Source organism: Sinohyriopsis cumingii, chromosome 9 (genome assembly GCF_028554795.1).
Source record: "Sinohyriopsis cumingii isolate HCF-2022 chromosome 9, ASM2855479v2, whole genome shotgun sequence".
NCBI classification, from domain to species: domain Eukaryota; kingdom Metazoa; phylum Mollusca; class Bivalvia; order Unionida; family Unionidae; genus Sinohyriopsis; species Sinohyriopsis cumingii.
Genome location: NC_142969.1, coordinates 46,296,285 through 46,315,173, shown reverse-complemented (window position 1 = coordinate 46,315,173; position 18,889 = coordinate 46,296,285). Strand labels below are relative to the sequence as shown.

The 18,889-nt window shown below is 34.6% G+C and overlaps 1 protein-coding gene across 1 annotated transcript; it reads right to left on the bottom strand.

The window, feature by feature from the left end:
* Positions 1–1,663: 1,663 nt before the first annotated feature.
* LOC149791739 (protein cueball-like) lies at positions 1,664–17,214 on the bottom strand. Its single transcript, XM_089969253.1, has 3 exons — positions 17,087–17,214; positions 2,695–2,931; positions 1,664–2,219 (listed from the first exon to the last, which is right to left on the bottom strand). Exons 1-3 carry the CDS (start codon positions 17,172–17,174, stop codon positions 2,029–2,031), a joined length of 516 nt encoding a protein of 171 aa, XP_089825379.1. The 5' UTR covers positions 17,175–17,214; the 3' UTR covers positions 1,664–2,028.
* Positions 17,215–18,889: the final 1,675 nt, after the last annotated feature.

Below are 18,889 nucleotides of genomic sequence, written 5' to 3'. Positions count from 1 at the left end.
TTCCAACCCTTTCTGCTGCATTCGGAGAACGTTTATATCAGAAAGTAAGACATGTATAAGCCCTACATTTGGTATGTGAAAAATGTAATCATTTAAATGTTGTTGTTGTTGTTGTTGTTGTTGTAGGGTTTAACGCCATTCTTCAGCACAAGATAGGCTTTACATGGCGGCCTGTATAATTGGTGGAATAAGAACCCTGGAAAACCACAGGAAGAACCCGGGAAAACCCCGGAAAAAACACCGACCTACGAGAAGCTACTGGTAGGCCTTCTCACGTACCCATGTTAGCCGAGAATGAGACTCGAACCCACGCAGACATAGGTGAAATGGCAGTGATCCCGAACGGTGAACGCTTTAGAACACTAGGCCATTCGGGGCCCCCATTCAAATGAAATGTTGTTGCCAATTTAATATGCTTGATCTATGTGATCGTTGTGTAATAGCACCTACATTCATTTCATAAATCAAGTGTTTGGAGAAAAAACTATGTGTTCCTGCCTTTGTTCCCAGTCTGTATAATAGAGGTAAGATTGATGCAAGGTGATTCCAAAGAAATGTGCCGGTTGCTGAGCTTGGTAGATAACCTGACGTTGCGATCCATCCATCTTGGCTCGTTCTATCTTCTCAGTGCCTGCGTCACACCAAAATATAACTTCCGCTGCAAAAGGTATCATTTTCAAATCAATTGGGGTGTCTGGGTTATTTTACCTGCATATTTTTGTTATCATATATGATACTGAAGGTTATTATTTATCAATTCTATAAAATGAAAAGAAATTATTTTTTCCAACCCTGAATTCGTTTATTCTGATCATCAAAATTTAATACTGCTTGACAGGATGGATGAAATGACTGGCTTGTTCCTACTTTTTGCCGACACAATTACGCATGTGTAGAATTTAAATAACGTGCTTCGGGATTTATCTTATTTTTAGTGGATATTTCTTTTCCTAAAACTACTACACAATTTCGTTTGATACCAAAATTAATATATCATCTGTGTGATTTATCAAAAATCGTTTGCCAGCGTCCACTCTATTTATTGTATTATTTCATATAAGTAAGCATTTTAAGCATGTAAATATGGAATATTTCTCAATATTTTAAACGATTGTCCAACAGTGTTCGAAATATATCTAACGTTGCTAATAACAATGATTTTAAAAATGAGAAGAGACAGTATAAATCATCAACCTTGAATGTCTGCAGCAAGGCCATTAGGCCACAAAAGCCCTGTATTTACAAGCTCCTGTCGGTTAGTGCCATCGTAATTGGCCTTCTCAATCTTAGAAATGTTTCCCCAATCAGTCCAGTAGATGGTGCTGACACGAAAAACATAGAGATGCAAAATACACGTTATGGACCTATTTTATTTGTAATGATTAGAATTTCGTCGTGGACATAAACATTGAGTACGCTATGTACATGACGTTAAACTTCTACTTTAGTTTAAAAATTAGCGTTTGAGTTTGTTAATATGGTAAAAATGGAAATTATATGTGCTATTGACTTTCAGCAGTTTAGATGTCTTGATTCATTTGTTCCTTTACTTACTTTATACTTTTCATGATTCTCTTTAAGGGAAAGTGGCAACAACACAATGATAAATGACACGTTTGTACCATTAATTGTAGGTTTATAAACTATTTATAAAGAAGCGATGAAAAGAAAAGAAAATACATGGAGATGTTATGATATTAAGATTTAAAACTCTCGGTTGATCCTAAGTCCTAACTATGAATAAGTACTGATACTCAATCTAAAATATAGCAGGCACTGCAGAATAATTTATTTCATAAGCAATTCCCGTTGCATATATCAGTCGTTGTTATAACTATAGTGTAAATTTAAGCATCCAGCCAAACGGTCAGTGTGGTTGCTGAGGTACAGATTAAACATATTTTGCATATATATGTGCCATATCAAGTAATATTCCAAGTCATGTTCCAAGAGAAATTTTTTTGTAAATTTAGCAGAATATAAATCCAGCATACATGGGTACACTGAGAACAGCCAGTATATGTGCTTTCAAAAGTAGATAAGATTGTACCCAGTTATTGGATCTGCTATAATCGCTCGTGGTTCATACAAACTGCTGTTGATGAGTGTTTTCTGTATAGATCCGTCAAAACTCAGAGCGGCGATAATGTCATTTCCTGTGTCTGTGTAAAACAGGAGTCTTGACAGTACGTCTACTGTAATTCCATCAGTTACGGAGACTGGCAAAAGTAAAATTAATCACAAATTTGAATAATGAATATGACAGTAAAATTTAAAATTACACGGAGAGTAAAGACTAAAATAATATTAAAAGAAGAATCAAAGTTTTGTTGTATGCCTTCAAAGCACTAAATAAATTGCACTCCAAGGTGTTAAAATATGCATTACGTAATCGGGTATTTGTTTTCTTTATTCTTGATAATACACTATAACGTAAAATAATGTGATGTATGCAATATTGAATTAAGAAGGAGAGCCCTTGTATTTTTCTGCCAGAATGCACCCTAATTTGTGAATATTCCGTTTTATTCGGTTAAACGTGGCTTCCATAGAAAGAAATAATTATTTAATTCTTATAAGAAAACAGAGTTTTCATGTAATTGAGAAAACAAACAGTTCCAGAATCAGTTTATCTGTGGAGCCCATTTAATCAGAACATAGGTTGTAATCGTCTAGTTAAAATATATTACTCACGGCTACTTAATGCGCGTATCGTAGTTTGATTATTCCCAGTAAGTGATGCTGAAAATATCTGATGAAGTCCTACGTCTGTCCAGATTATAACGTCGTTTATTGGGTCGTAGTCGATGGCAACTGGGTAGGACAAATATTGAAGTGACATGCTGGCATAGCTGTAGTTGCTTATTTCCATACGATATATCTCAACATCGTAAGAATCCACAAATACTAGAAAGTTGTCTGGAAAGTTATCTGTAGAAATAGACAAAAAAATGAAAGATGAAATAAAAAATAGCAGCATTTCAAAGAACAGTAGAGAGTGGTTTGTGCTTGTGCAATCCTAATGTGTTGATTCATACAATGCATATTATATAAACAAGAGCTGGTATTGTGCACGACCTCACGTGATACTCGTCTGTTATTTTTTATGAGTCAAAATCTTCTTCCTTAAACTGCGAGTGAAGAGTGTGTCGAAACAAACGCAGCGATGCAATTTAGTTTACTACTAACCCTGATCTGTTTACCTCCAAAAATGTTTCAGTGGCAAAATGATAATATTGTCTGCAATTAGTTCAGGTACCATTTTAAAATTATGTTTATCATCACGGTACGTACGCCACAATGACCAAGTTTCGATTTGCATGTAAGATGTGCTCTAAATGCAAGTTTGTTTCATCAACAGTACAAGCTATAGAACTGAAATTAAAGAACGAATATATAAATTAAGTAACAGTTACACATGTTTGGTGCACTGAAAATAGTCATCTTATTTAAGATGTACATAAACTGTTTTATCAGTAAATGTAATGTGAAAGCACTAGCAAGATGGATATGCAAAATTAACATGTTTTTAAATCAATTTAATTGAATGTTGGTTACTAGGTTACACTAATGAAACTTTGATTTCGGGCACAAGTCCATCTTAAACGGCATAATTAGTCGATGGTGACAATAGATAATACGTTGCTGGCTTGATAAAGCAAAGACTGCATTTTGATCTTAGTTTGAATGACCTAGGAAAGTAGGACAACACCTCCAAATTAAACATGAGATGTAGGACAAGAATTGATTCAATATTATACGAATTACAGCCCAAACTGAACTGATAGACTTAGTATTAAATCAATGCTGATAACATAAAGAACAGTTTACAACGTACTTAAGTCCTATAATACTATTTATCTAACTTCATGTCAGTTGGTGAAAGTATATTGAAACTAGTGACATAACATGACTTTCAGTGAATTTTAAATAATTCTGAAAGGTAGTCAGAGTGTTTGTTTTTGAAAATAACGCATATTTATCGAGAGGTACAAGGCATTGCTATTTCGAGGTGAAAAGGTGTACTAATATAGGAATTAAGGTCAGGACAAGAAATATTCATACGATTATTACGCAATGTTAACAAAACCTTGAAAGTAAGTTGAATTCCTATCATTGAATCTGATGAGAAGTTATTGGTATTCGTAGTAACGCGTTTTCTTCCTGTGACATCCTATCAATGACTAAGCATAGCTTGAACATATTGAAATCTTATATCATATATCCCAAATTCGAGAAAGATTCCTTTTACCTATACCTATGTTGATCTATCCTTCTGGTCCCGGCTGCAACCACTATAATAGTTCATACATTGTCATCACGCATATGCTGTGTATGCAGCTTGTGATGAGTATGTGCTATGCACACAAACGTAGTTGCCTTGACCAACATTTCAGTATGTATGCAAAGTTATTAACAATTCGTGTCAGGGGTGGGTAAAATACGGCCTTCGGGTCAGTTCTGGACTGTCTAACATTTGTATGCGGACCGTCATGCCTCGAGGAAATAAAGGAACTTACTAGAATCTTCCTCCATTAAAACTAACATACAATTTGGATTAACGTTTATTCTGCTAATTATTATTCACCGTATCTATTTTGTTCTGGAAAGAACATAACAGGGTCTTTATGCAATATATTGTAGGGTAATTTCACTGATATAGTATATAAGTGGGGCCCGTGACGACTTATACAAATTTCTGGAGAGATCCACGTGCAATCATTATTACCCATCCAAATTTAGGTCTGATACCATACTTTGTTTCGCATCTGTTCTTAGCTTTATATTAAAGGTCTAGTTTCTACCTAACGAGGAAATGGGTTATTACAATGGACATATTCCTGCAATTTTTTTTATCAGAATTAACACATTATTTGGTAACTGAACGTTCAGAGATTCTATATTTCTTGGTCCCTCTATAATTGTCATGTATTTTAATAACTGAACATTCAGAGATGATTACCGAAATATGGAGATTAAATTATATTGGTATGATGTGATAAATTGTCTGCCCTGTACATGCTTTAAAGTTTAGTACACAATGAGAACTGAAAAGGAGGTTAGAATTTTTTATTACTGATTTGATTGGATTCACTAAGTCTTCGTTTATATTAGGTTCCCCAAGCACTGTATACTGGTGACTGTGTGAAGATATATACTTCAGTCCTATTACACTATGTCGGTCAGACGTCGTTTAAAGGTCCACCCTGCACTGTCAACTCGAGAGAATGAAAGCACATGGTTTGGCAACTGTAATGTTACCTCGGCGTTTTGCCACTTGAGCTGATAAAGTTGCATTTGGGTTAATAAAACGAGGGCATTTCCGCTGAGGCTTGCACGAAAATGTTTCAGTGTAACTCCGCACTCGTTTTATATCGCCTCGATTATTTCGCAAGCTGGATTTTGCAACGACCAGCCTTAGCTTTATGGACTGTAATTATTTGTCAAATATGCTGTTCAATAACATGATCAATTAGCCATCATAACCGCGCAGGTTATAATTCATAACGGGAACTCTTCTTCGTGCTGGATAAAGTCGCTGCTGCAGGTTGCCTGCACTTTTAGCAGCTCGTCTCTATGTGCCAGTTATGTGACAGTGATCAAGAACGTTTTTAACCCTGGAGCGTAAAGTTCCGCCACAAATTAAACGCTGAGTCGCCGCCGAAATCTCGTGAATGCCGTCGCCGGCCAGAATAATGTCGGCGGGAGAGAGAAGCTGTACTCTTTGTAATTATATTATATAATATTGCCACGGACAAATTAACCAGTTTCTGCTAGATTAATTTTCGTTTGATATTTATGGGCACACTGCTACATTACGGTGTATGAAAGATACGAGCCAAAACAATGCTAGCCAAAACAATGCCATTCTATCATATATGATACAGCCAAAGAGAATCAATACAGCTGTGGAGTCCGCTCGAGGGTTGTGTGTGCCGCGATTGAGTTTAGTCCTACTGAAATTTCAAAACCTTTTGAGGCTGCTTGCGCAGGAATGATTTTGTCATCACAATTCTTGCACGTTTTTGTGTGTGTGGTGCAATCCCTCGCGCTGCAATAGCGAGTGATGCGCTATCAAAGTTATGTCTGGTGGGGGAAGGAACAGAACGCTCAGACCCTGAGCAGTAATAAAAATATAAAATTCTTAATGTTCAACTTTTCCCCTGTTCTCCCCCAAACGTATTTACATATTAACAATTTAAAAGTTTGCTTTCATTATACAGGTTTATAGAAAAGTGTCACTCGATACAAAGATGAGAATAGTTTAGATAGGTAGGCTTATTAAGATAGCTTTCACCTTACCTAACGTATACAAGGTGACTTTGGATGTACATGTATTTTACATTTCAAATAAGTACATTTGTACAGGTATCTAATTCTATTCAGACACCAGTCTATTTTAAAAATGTACATCTACCTAGCGCCCCAGCTCATTAAAATGTTCTCCATACATTACATGACCTGCATTTTATATTGCAATTAAAATCGTTGGAAAACAAGTCCATGTAAATATTTTTATCCATTGGGTCGTCTGACATTCTTTAGTATGCCCTTTCTTCCACATTGGACCGTAATTATTCTTGTTCTAACTGTGAAATATAAAATTGTTCACATTCACTCTAATTTCTCTATCTCCTCTGTTACATTTTTGAACGATTTTCCTTCTTCCTTATAACGCTCCGGTGGCCTAGTGGTTAGAGCGTCCGCCTCGGATGCGAGAGGTCGCGGGTTCGATCCCCGGCAAAGTCATACCAAACACTTACAAAAATGGTAATAACAGCTGCCTCGCTTGGCGCTCAGCATTAAGAGGTTAATGTTAGGACTGGTCGGCCTGGTGTTAGGATAATGTAACTGAGTGGAACATCATGCTACATATCTGTGGCATGATGGCACAGTGCTAGACATCACTTCAAACTGCCACACTGCAGACATCTTAGAGACATGACTGCAAAATTGTTAAAGCTACGTTACAAATCAGAACCACACACACAAACTTCTTCCCCGATTATAACCAAAGTATGATTTTAACATGCTTGTATTGTTTTTACAGATATTATCGTTCCGTATGATGGAAAACGATATTATCACATTTATATTTGATGCGTTTGATCTAATTGTGTGCCGATTTCGTTAGAAAAGCAACTGCTCAAGACAGATAAAAAATTGCACTACTCCGGCTGATATTAAATAGTCAATTTCATAAGATGTCAAAGTGCACAGTTACTATAAGCCAACTATGACATCTGTGCAAATTGTATGATTCAGAGGAGTGAAAAAGGTAATATAAAGGAACAACTATCCTTCACTGACTAAAAATAGGACATGGTCAGCAAAATATATTTATTGAAACTTAGCTGACTGCGTATTGTCCACATAACAATATTTGCATCTTCTTGTACAGTTTCTACAGACACACACGCACGTACGCAAAAAATTTGGTGTATATGTTTGTATGTGTCACTTTTAAGATAACTCGATATTGTCCTCTGTCAGGCTGGAATTTTTATTTGATGTATTCTAATCTGGATGTTATAAGAATCTGGAATATATAAACCAACTGTACCAATATAAAATCAAATTCGATCAAGTATAACCTCTGATTCCATATAAGACACGAGTGATACCCATCGGCCTCAGCAGCAATCAATATACATGTGCGCTAGACACATCCATGTACACTTTAGCAGTATGAATCTCGTATGAAATATATTCCTATTCATATGACGGAAGCATCCGCACTCTCCTTAACACTAAATCAGGAACATGTTTTGCCTTCACTTACCCATCATTCATTTAAGCTGGTCAATATCTTCGTTGTATCATTTAGAAGCTAAAGATGAAGAAAGTTGAAACAGATACAAATCATTCTATGTACGACTGTCTGACTTTGCTGTTTTGCAAACGTTTAATCACACGATACATTCAAGCACGAAGACAAGCATGCATGAACAGAGAGGTCGGATGTTTCCGAAGATTAATGCCGTTTCGTCCAACATTCAACAAACACCAGCATATATGGGAAATCGTTTTGGATCCCAGACTACAGTATTTTTAAGACCACGTTAACAGGTGTTGTCATGTATCACAATGACTGCAATATGCTTTTGGATGAAACCGCCTCAAAACATTTGCAAGCAGCCACATATCCATACAATTGCAGCGATTTGTACAGTCATATCTGGTATTTAAGACAGCTTTCAAAGGTCTTTATTGTTCCAATAGAATGTTCATCTTGCATTGTTTCGTCAACAATAACAATATGAAGTTATACAATCATATCTTGTTTGTACCCATAACGTCCCACAACCATAGTCAAGGTCGCCCATGTAGTGAGGAAGTGGGTATAAAAAGTGACATATTTAGCTAAAATTGTATTATAATATTGTTACGTGCTTAGGATCTCACAAAACGTAGCTAAAAACGTGAAGACAACAAACATTGTAAAATTTAACAAATAATGTATTTCCCTAGAAAAACAAGATAAAAATGATTAAAAGAACTTAAGGTTTTACGAATAAAATCCAAAAATAATCCAAGAATGACAAATTAGAAGTCCTAGTAATAAGAAGTCCTAAGAAAACTGAGTTCGAATCTCGATAAAATCCCAAATTCGAAAATTAGCCCCAAAACTGGTCACAACATAAAACACTTTGACTTCTCATGTGTTATGGCAAGAATGACTATTATTTCTCAAAAATCAAAAATAAATCTAGCTACAACGCAAAACAGATGCTCGGATGTGGGTCAATCCTCTGAAGAAAGAAAAAACAGAGTTTGTAATAATTGATAAATGCTGTTTGACACGTAGGCCAGATATGAATCTTACTCTGAGAAAGAATTTTAAAAAGTTTAAAAGGTTATTTCCCAGAAACCATTACTGATTCTGAATCAAAGTCAGGAACAAGGTCAGCAATAAATACAAAGTCTCCAATTTTATTGTTAACTTCGAAAAAATAGTTACATTGCAATAGCATGTAATGGAATACAATAAATTAAAACAAAGAAACAAACAATTCAATTACATCAAATATCTATTAAATCAAATGTACATAGCACTTCCCCATAAAAAGAAAGATTTGTATAAAAAAAAAGCTTTCTTTTTACCATAGATTAATTATATATGAGGTTTAAAAAAATGACCTAAGAATAACTCTTATGAAATATGCAAAGTGTACATAAAATAATATTTCTTTACACGGGAAAGTGTATCTGCTATTAAACTGTCTTTTCCCTAGATGTTCCTGGTGTCAATATTATATTTATGTAACAACAAACTCTACCTTAATAGTCTTTGATGTTATTTTTCATCTTGCCGATGAAAGTAAGGGGGTTGTGATCACTAAACACAATAATCGATGAAGGAGCTGAACTAATGTAAACTTTAAAATGTTGTAATGCCAATATCAAAACCAAATATCTCTTCTCGATTGTTGAATAATTTTGTTGGTGCTTATTTAATTTCTTAGCAAAATAACACACTGAATGATTAACACAATTTTTGTCTTATTGAATCAATTCTGCTCCAGTACCAACATCACTTGCATGAACAGGCAATTTAAATGATTGACTGAAATTTGGATCTGTAAGATCTTGCGCGCTTTTACGTATGGCTTTTAACTTATCAAAAGCCTCCTGACATTTTTCAGTCGAAAAAATATTTTTCTTGCTCAACACATTTGTCAGGGGTTCAGCAATTATGGAAAAATTGGAACCAAATTTCCAATAATATCCAGTCTATAGCGTTCTAGAAGCAGTGCTATACGGCAATATAGACTTTCCTACTGTTGAATCAGCATCTTATAGATCTGAGATAAGGCTGACAGATAGGGTGCTAGATGTAGGTCTGACAAGCAAGTAAGTTATAGTTTGCATGCTACGCAATAAACGTGTTTGCAGAAACGGATCTAGTTTTCTTTCATTGCAAAACCCAAACATTATACAGCCATACCTATAAATCGAATCAGTTGCATTTTACTGATAGGCACATGGAATTAAGAGATAGCCTTGACCTTAGCATCTTTAGGTTTACTTGTCCATGTCCCACAATATGTCCTAGAAAGTTACACTAGCACGTCAGAACTCACTTTAAGATTAATGAATTGTCAAACTTGCATTAGTGAGTCTGTCAAAGACTTTCCGAATTGTTGATAAATGTTCTATAATGTAAGCATCAAAAGTATCTAGACCAGAGGTATTCATATTCATTAAAAGTACTTGGCGAACCCTTCATCACAAACGGCATCACTTTATATTGATAAAGTACATCTGGAGTTACGAATGCCGAAATTTCCTTTGCCCTTTCCTTGAGTGGAATTCACTTGCCAAAATCATTTCAGAAGTTTAAATTTGTTGACATACTTGGCATTTCGGATTTTATTAATGCAGTAACCGATTCTTGGTAATGGAAATGAATATGTTTTAGTCACACTGTTCACTTTAGTATAATCAGTGTGCATACGGAAAATTTTATCTGGTTTCGGAACAAGTATAAATGGCCAGTCAGTTTTACTGGGCTCTATGAAATCATTCTTCAGCAAATACTGAGTTTTCTTTCTTCAAGTATTCCTGTTTGAGAGGGTTCATCATGTACGAATGTTATTTGACAGGTTTGGAATTTAACATTTCAACGTCATGGAAAATTTTGTTTGTTCTTGTAGGAACATCTGGAAATAAGCGCTTACATTCAAGAAATAAATGTTGAAGTGCGTTCGTTTCACGTTGTTGCAAATTTGAAAGTTTCTGTTCCACATCATTCATAATTTCTGAAATCCGAAGATTTGTCACTCTAAAATCAGATAAGTCCGATTGTATTCCTTCATTTTAATCTTCACTCAGTATACTGGAACAACTTTAACTTATTTATATCCCAGGAACACTAATATTATAATTTAACTCATTCATTTTCTTTTTAACTTTGTAAGGGCCGTAATACCTAATCTGAAGAAATTGTTTGAACAATGAGCAAGAGAGACAGAAGTCTATTACCAGTCTCTAAAGTTCTCTCCATTGAAGTTCTTTCAGACCATAATTTCACTTTTGAATTGAATTGCTGAATGCCAAATTCAAGCATAATCAGTTAGAAATGTCCAATCTTAAAATTTGACCATTGATGAGCTTGTACAGATTTGGGAAGGACAAACTGAGTAAAAAAAATTATCAAAGCCTTTACTAATGAGTTGCCTCTGGGAACCGTGTTGACGCACACATTATGGCGAACAAGTATTGGTTACCTGACTTGGGTTTAGGTAAATGACCAACACAATCACCATTATTCTGCTAAATTGTCAGTCAAATGCAGAAATAGGTTCCTGATGAGCCTTATGTATCTTCTGACTGGGTTTTCCTACCATTTGACAAGTGTGACAAGATCTACAGTATTTACAATCATCACTTTTGACTTTTGGCCAGTAGAAGTGATTCAATATCTTGTGATAAGTCTTATTAATCCATAAATGACCAGCCAAAAGAGTTTCATGGGCCTGATTAAGAATTTCCTTCCTGTCTGTATGATTTTGAAACTCAACTTTGATAATTCACTGACCACTCGTCACTAGCAAGTACCTCAGGAGGTCTCAAAATTTTCTCATAAGAATTCCATTTTTAATGAAATAACCGACAGGTACTTCAGTGGCTTCAGTTTCACTAATGGGCTTTAGAAACAAAAGGAGACCTCAGGATCATTTTCCTGTTGGCGACACGTGACTGTCGTATGTCACCCTGATTGAAATAAACAGAATCAGTAGTTTTAAGAGGATCACTGTGATCCATACCTTTCGATTCATCCAAACAAGAAGTGAAAGTGACTTCATCGAAAGCCGGACTAATACATGTGTCAGCTAAAGGAATACTTTCCTGATTAAAATCATTCTCAAAAACTTTCTTTGCCATAGCTCCTGTAACTTCACAAGCTGGGTATAATCAGGGATTCGCTTTCAATAAGACCGACTTTCTGATCCAAACAAAGTTTGTCAAATACAAGTGCATTAACCACAAGCTTGTCTCACGCTAGTTCGTTGCCTATAAATAAATGAATTCCTCAACTGCTAAAACAGAGCCTGTTCCGACTGTCAAGGGTCCTGAGACTAAGTTTGACGACAAATTTACACAACATTAACAAAGCCGCACTCTACTCACTGTATAAGAAGACTCTCATTAGAAGACTTCTCAGAAAAAGGCAAAGTACCTGACAATAAAAGACCCTGAGAAGCTCCTGTGTCAATTAAACTTAAAAGGGATGGGGTTGGCCAAATCACCTAAGAAAGATATAGAACCTTTGGAACATGAGTGGTTCATAATTCTCCATAATAAAATAAGACTCGGGTCTATTACACCCAACAAATATATTACTTTCAATACATGACCGTGACCTTGACCTCTTAAAAATAAGAGCATTTGGAGTAGGTCTGTCTTGATTCTTTGAAATTTAGAAGGGCTTGTATTAGGATTGCATTGGCCTGAAATACTTTTCTGTCAGAAGAGTGCTGAGCGAAAGTGTTATTTGCAAAAGAAACTTTAGGAGCTCATAAATTCTCATCAGCAGCACGAATAGCATTTACCAAAGATTCGACTTTCTACTCATCAAGATAAGTCTTAATGTCACTGTGGACACATGTCTTGAGCTCTTCAATTAATTCAAGTTGTTTGAGACTTTCAAAATCATGATCAAATATCTTGACTAAGCACCATCTATCAAATAACTGCTCTTTTCTCTAGAAAATTCGACATGAGTTTGTCAAGCTTCATATTTATAGTTTCTGAATGTTTGTCGATAAGCCACAGGGACTAACTCATAACTCTTTAAGATGCATTCTTTAACCACATCATATTCAGCTCAGTGAATGGTAAATATCACTAGCTTTAATAGTAAGTAAACATTGTAATAACAGAGTCCAAAGCTCCCTTGGCCATTTCAAACTTTCCACAATTGTTTAAAAACAAGGGAAATATTTGTCTACTTCCTTTTCTTTTAAAGGGGAACTAACCTAATTTTCTTAGTAACAACAAACTTGATTTAGTATTTGAAGTGGGAACGTGCATTTCACTTGCCAGTTCTATTTCTTTTGTTCTAAATTGATATTACCTCTCTCCCTTCTCTTTGCATTTGCGTTTGCAAATGTCTAACTCTTTCTTCCTAATCTATTGCATTCTGCTTTTACGTTCACTGCATTTGTTCTTTTTGTAACTGCTTTGCTCTTTTTGTAACTGCATTTGCTCTTTCTGTAACTGCATTTGTCTTTCTCTCTCTCTCTATTTCCTCCTTACCTAAATGCAGCTGTTTTTCTTCTTTATCTTTCTGTAATAACATTGTTTTCTTCTATCTGTAATAACATTGTTTTTTCTTCTTTCTGTAATAACATTTTTTTCTTCTTTCTGTAATACCATTTGTTTTTCTTCTTTCTGCAATAACATTTGTTCTTTCTCTTTCTCCAACAGCGACCGCATTGTTTTTCTTTTTTATCTTTCTGATGTTCCAGCCTCCTTAGCTCTAATTCCATCTTGTATTTTAATTTTAATTCCTTTACTTTTATGTCAGAGTCTGATACAGCTTACTGCTCGAACCCAACGGAATTTTATCCAAAACATTCTTTTCCACCAAATATTGGACCAAAACATGTTTTATTTCTTGCTTCGTTAACGAAGCCTTCGCCTCAGAAAGATCATATTTTCTGTCAAATATTTATTCAATTTGTCTTTTTCCAAAAGGTCTAATTATTCCTGGGTATGATTTGAAAGAAAGATATGCACCCTTGATGACATTGTAAAAAAAGATGGCTAATTTCACTCAAGATTTTAAAAAGCATTAAATAATATATGGGATTTAAAACATTTCAAAACTAGTGAATCTAAATTTAAAAAAGCAAGTTGTTCTGAAATAATTGAACCAAAGTTCATATATCCCATGTACGAGGCTCCAATTGTCTTTGTTACGTGGTTAGACTCTTACAAAACATAAAAAGAAAATAGTAAAGACAACAAGCTTTGTAAACTTTAACAAATGATTTATTGTCCTAAAACAAAGAGGTAAAAATGAGAAAAAGAACTTACGGATTACCGAATCCAAGCCAACAATAATCAAAGAATTAAAAAATAGAAGTCCTACTAATGAAAGTCCTAATCAAACTGAGTTCGAATCCCGATAAAATCCAGAATGAAAGGCGATGACGTGCTTTCGTGTTGATGTGCCAAGAGTTCGATGTTAAATTCAAGTTTGAATTCTGTATAAATTTCGATAGTGGTCTTTGTCCAGGAATTAATTTAGAGCACAAGTATTTCCAGGTGATAAAAATCTCACGGAATCCAAATAATTTGAAGAAAAATGAAATAATTAGCCCCCAAACTGGTCACAGCATAAAATACTTTGACTTCTCAAGTGGTATTGCAAGAATGATTATTATTGCTCAAAACATCAATAATAAATCTAGCTACAAGGCAAAACAGATGCCCGAATGTGTGTCACCCCTCTGGAAAAAACAGAGTTTGGAACAATTGATACCTGTTTTTTAACACGTAGGCCAGATATGGCCTAGATTCCACTTTATGAATCTTACTATGGGAAAGAATTTCAAATTTTTTAAAGAAAACTTGTTTACTAGAGACCATTACTCTTTCTGAATCAAGGCCTGGATTATACACAAAGTTTCTTGCATAAGTTGTTTACTTTGAAATTAAAAATTCAGTCTTTTCCAGTAACGTTACATTACAATAGCATATAATGGAATCAAATAAATTTAAAACTAACAAACACTTAAATTAAATTAAATTAAATATAAATTAAATAAAATATACAAAACATTATCCACCCCTCCCAAATACACCTCAGGTACTGAATGTTCCATATCATGGATATTTCAGAGCCAGGCATGTTGCAATTCCTTATTTATAAATATATATGCAGTGTCATGCGCAATATTTAAAAATTGGGGAAATAAAAACTTTCTTTTCTTATAAAGGTTTAGTCTAATCAGGCAACACTACGACAACCTCGAAAGCGTGAGTAATTACTGCATTAATATAAATAAACTATTGCGTATATCTGATTTAATATATATATATATGTGTGTGTGTGTGTGTGTGTGTGTGTGTGTGTGTGTGTGTGTAAATATATTAATTGTTTGTCAGCTTTTCTTACATGCTATTGTAATGTAAATTTATTCACTAGAGATGATACTTTTTTAGAAAATTGTTTGACCTTGACTGTTAGTTTATAAACAACATGTGTTGATCTAAGTTCTGACCTGGGTTCAGAATTAATAAACAAAGTTCTATTTTATTTTAAAATGATTGATTGTTGTCAAAGTCATGATGGGACTACGTGGTTTAAGAAGTAAACACTTCTTATCAATTTTTATTCTGAGAATAAAACCATTGGTCTAATCAAGGCCATATTCTATGTATGTGATATAAACATGATCATGTGACCCCCTTCTGATTTCACAACTTGGGGGAATTTCGAAACTGCGTCTTAAGTTACAATATAATCTTTGTTTTGAGAGAGATTTATCACTTTTGGGGCTTTTCTCACTTATGTCAAGTTAATTTGTTGTAGCCAGATTTAAGCTATACTAATTCTTCAGTTCATTTGGATTTCAAAAGGATTAATTCTTTATTCTCTGGAAATATTTTGAGGAGTGCTCACACATAAATTTGGGAAAGACATTGGTTTCAAATTTAATTTGGATTTCCAATACCGGAGTGTCATTATTTGTATTTATACAAGGAACTGTTGATAAGCATAGTACTGACTACAGCATACGTCATCGTCATCCATCTTGGATTTTCCATCAGGATTCGAACTTTAAATTATTATTTATTACTAGGACTTTTGTAATTTAATTCGTGGATTATTCTTAGATTATTTTTGGATTTGATTCTTGAAACATTAATTAGTTCTCTTTTTTTATTTTTACAGAAATTTCTAGGAAAAAAATTATTTTTAAAATTTTAAAAAGCTTGTTGTTTTCACACTTTCTGTGTTACTGTTTATTCTAGCCTAAACACGTAACAATACGACCTCGGGAAAACTGGAAAACAGCTTTTTTACTTAAGAAAGGTCGTTATTTGTGATGTGACCTGTCTGGCGTAAAATATGTATGTTAACTTTATTTAATGAAGATAGTGCCGGGATTATTTGTGTGATTTATACACCTACATTCGTGACAAAAGACAGTCATTCAAATGAGTTAAATAACTTTATAGTAATCCTTTTTTCTGAAAAATGAGATCGTCCGATACAAGTTTGCCAAAATTACATAAATGCTCTCAGTCAATGAAAACACGTCTTGAGTATATTTGTGCATTTTTGTTTACGAGTATACAAGATCAATAAATTTAGGACATGTACGTTTACCTTATCGTCATTATACATAACAAAAGACGAAAGCGGATAATAACGATAAAATTGACATAATGTGTAACCTGAAATCATCGTATAAGGTGGTGTCATTATGCATATCTCCTCGCCCTAAACCGGTACATGCTGTCGTAAATGAACACTTTGTGTCACTTGTATTCTTCTCACATACCTGATTAGAGGTCATGATTTGAATGGACGATAGGTTTAAAATATAGGCGCCCTGAATGTTTAATCACTGATCTGATTGTGACACTTAATGAGGCAGTTGAGAATTATGATCCTACATCACACTTCTGCATTCACGTTATGATATTCAAGCAAACACGACATTAAAACTTCTACAGGTACAACATATTTATATATGTTAAAATAATGCAGTATTGTCTACTCCGGATTATAGTCAAAACAGGTAAATATGAACTAGATTGACTTCGGGTTTGTTTGTACACATGTTTACCACAAATGATGTGCCAATGAAAATTGCTGCTCTTGTTTATATCTTTATACCATAAACCAAGCCATGATATGGATTTAACTAATCCGTGGTAAACGAACAGAGTACCTGTTGTAATGGATGAGAACTACAGTTTGTTGATTATTTTCCATTCACTAACCTATGGTGACTTGATTTGCATAATGTTTATTGCGAGGACTAAAGCGCAATATAATCATGGTTATAATTAATAGAGATAATACATACTCATGGTTTAATTATGTATCGATAATGTTTACCTGAACTTTGTCCATCTAAAGACACAATTAAGATCAGATGGAGCACAATAATACTTCTTATCCCCATGTCGAAAACATCTGGAATCATAAACACACCATACAATACGTGCCAACTAGGAAGAGTAGGATTCAAATACGTTAGACATAGTCTCTCAGTTAAACAATATTAAATCAAGGTAACGCTTGTTGATCGTCATGTAAATTCCTTGTTCTAGTACACAGATATAACATGTACAGGCTTGGTGGTTGAATTCAATCATTACTCTATTATGAAAAAGAACTGGCAAGAGACAATGTGAAAACGGAGTCGCTATTTCTAATGCATAGATTCAAATTACCCTTAATGCAAGTAGTTTTTATGCAGTTCAGTTTATATCCTATTTATTTGAAATCGCTTCATTGGAGTTGCATAATTTCATCATGCAGTATTTTTAATCTTATTTTCCTGCAGCGAACAGACAACTATTGAATTTGCAATACACCACGATGGTAAAGGTTCTTAAAATTATATATTGTAGCGCTTAAAACTCCTCAAACAAGATATAGCTGCTAATAGGTTTTTCATTTTTCCGTGCATGTTCATAAGAATTAAATGTTGAGCTGGACTTGTTTGAACATAAAATGTGCCGATACTCAGGCAATCTGCAGTCTGCGTACTCCCTTTATTACAGTCTGAAAATTGGTATGTACGTTTCAGTAGGTCTTTTAATATTTAAAATAATATTTTAGCTGAGACTGTATTAAACATAAAAAAGTATAAGCTATACTGCCATCTCTACCAAAGTAATAGCGCATTTCTTGTATGACATATAAAATGACAAAAACGAGCGGCGCATATATAATCATACAATTATTTACAGGCGACTTACGGTCGGATCTGTCATCCATAGCCTATTATGTGAATGAGTAACATCTCTCTCTCTCTTTCTCTCTCTCTCTCTCACCGCTTCGGTGGCCTTGAGGTTAGAACGTCCGCCTCGGAAGCGGGAGGTCGTGAGTTCGAACCCCGGGCGAGTCATACCAAAGACATACAAAATTGGTACTAAACACTGCCTGGCTAGGCGCTTACCATTAAGAGGTTAGTGTTAAGACTGGTCGGCCTAGTGTCAGGATAACGTGACTGGGTGGGACATCGTGCTACATGTCTTCGGCATGATCCCTAAGTGCTAGACATCACTATAAAACTTCCACACTGAAGACATCGTAGTGATATGACTGAAAAAGTGTTAAAACTACGTTAAAAATCCTAATCACTCTCTCTCTCTCTCTCTCTCTCTCTCTCTCTCTTCAATTCATTTACAACAACGACCGATTCTGCAATGCAATTTCTTTCCTTTGTCGTATTAAACACGGGTTAGTAAATCATGGGACAAATGGCTGTTTCGTTAATGAGTCATTTTTTCAAAGTGGATTATGTCATTCCAGCTTATGACAAATGTTGAAATACGTCTCGCGTTCTCCGATAATTCGTTCATCCTCATAAACTTCCTGAATCAAATCGTATTGTGATATTTTGACTTTTTAGTGTAATTGAAGGTGAATACAATTTCTTTTTTAAAAGGGTAAATTCACTATAAAACTACACTGTCAGACACAATTATCAAGAGAATTTGGAGAAAGAAAAAGAAATATACTACGTTTAGCAAAGACAATGAGGATGCGGTTTAGGAGATATGATAAAAGAAATTTTTCGTACAATTGTACCCATTTTAGAACCTATGGTAATTCAATGATTGCTGAAAGGAAAAGTGGGTAAAAATGTGCTGCTTCAAAATAAAACATACATTGGGTCGCTGAGAGATA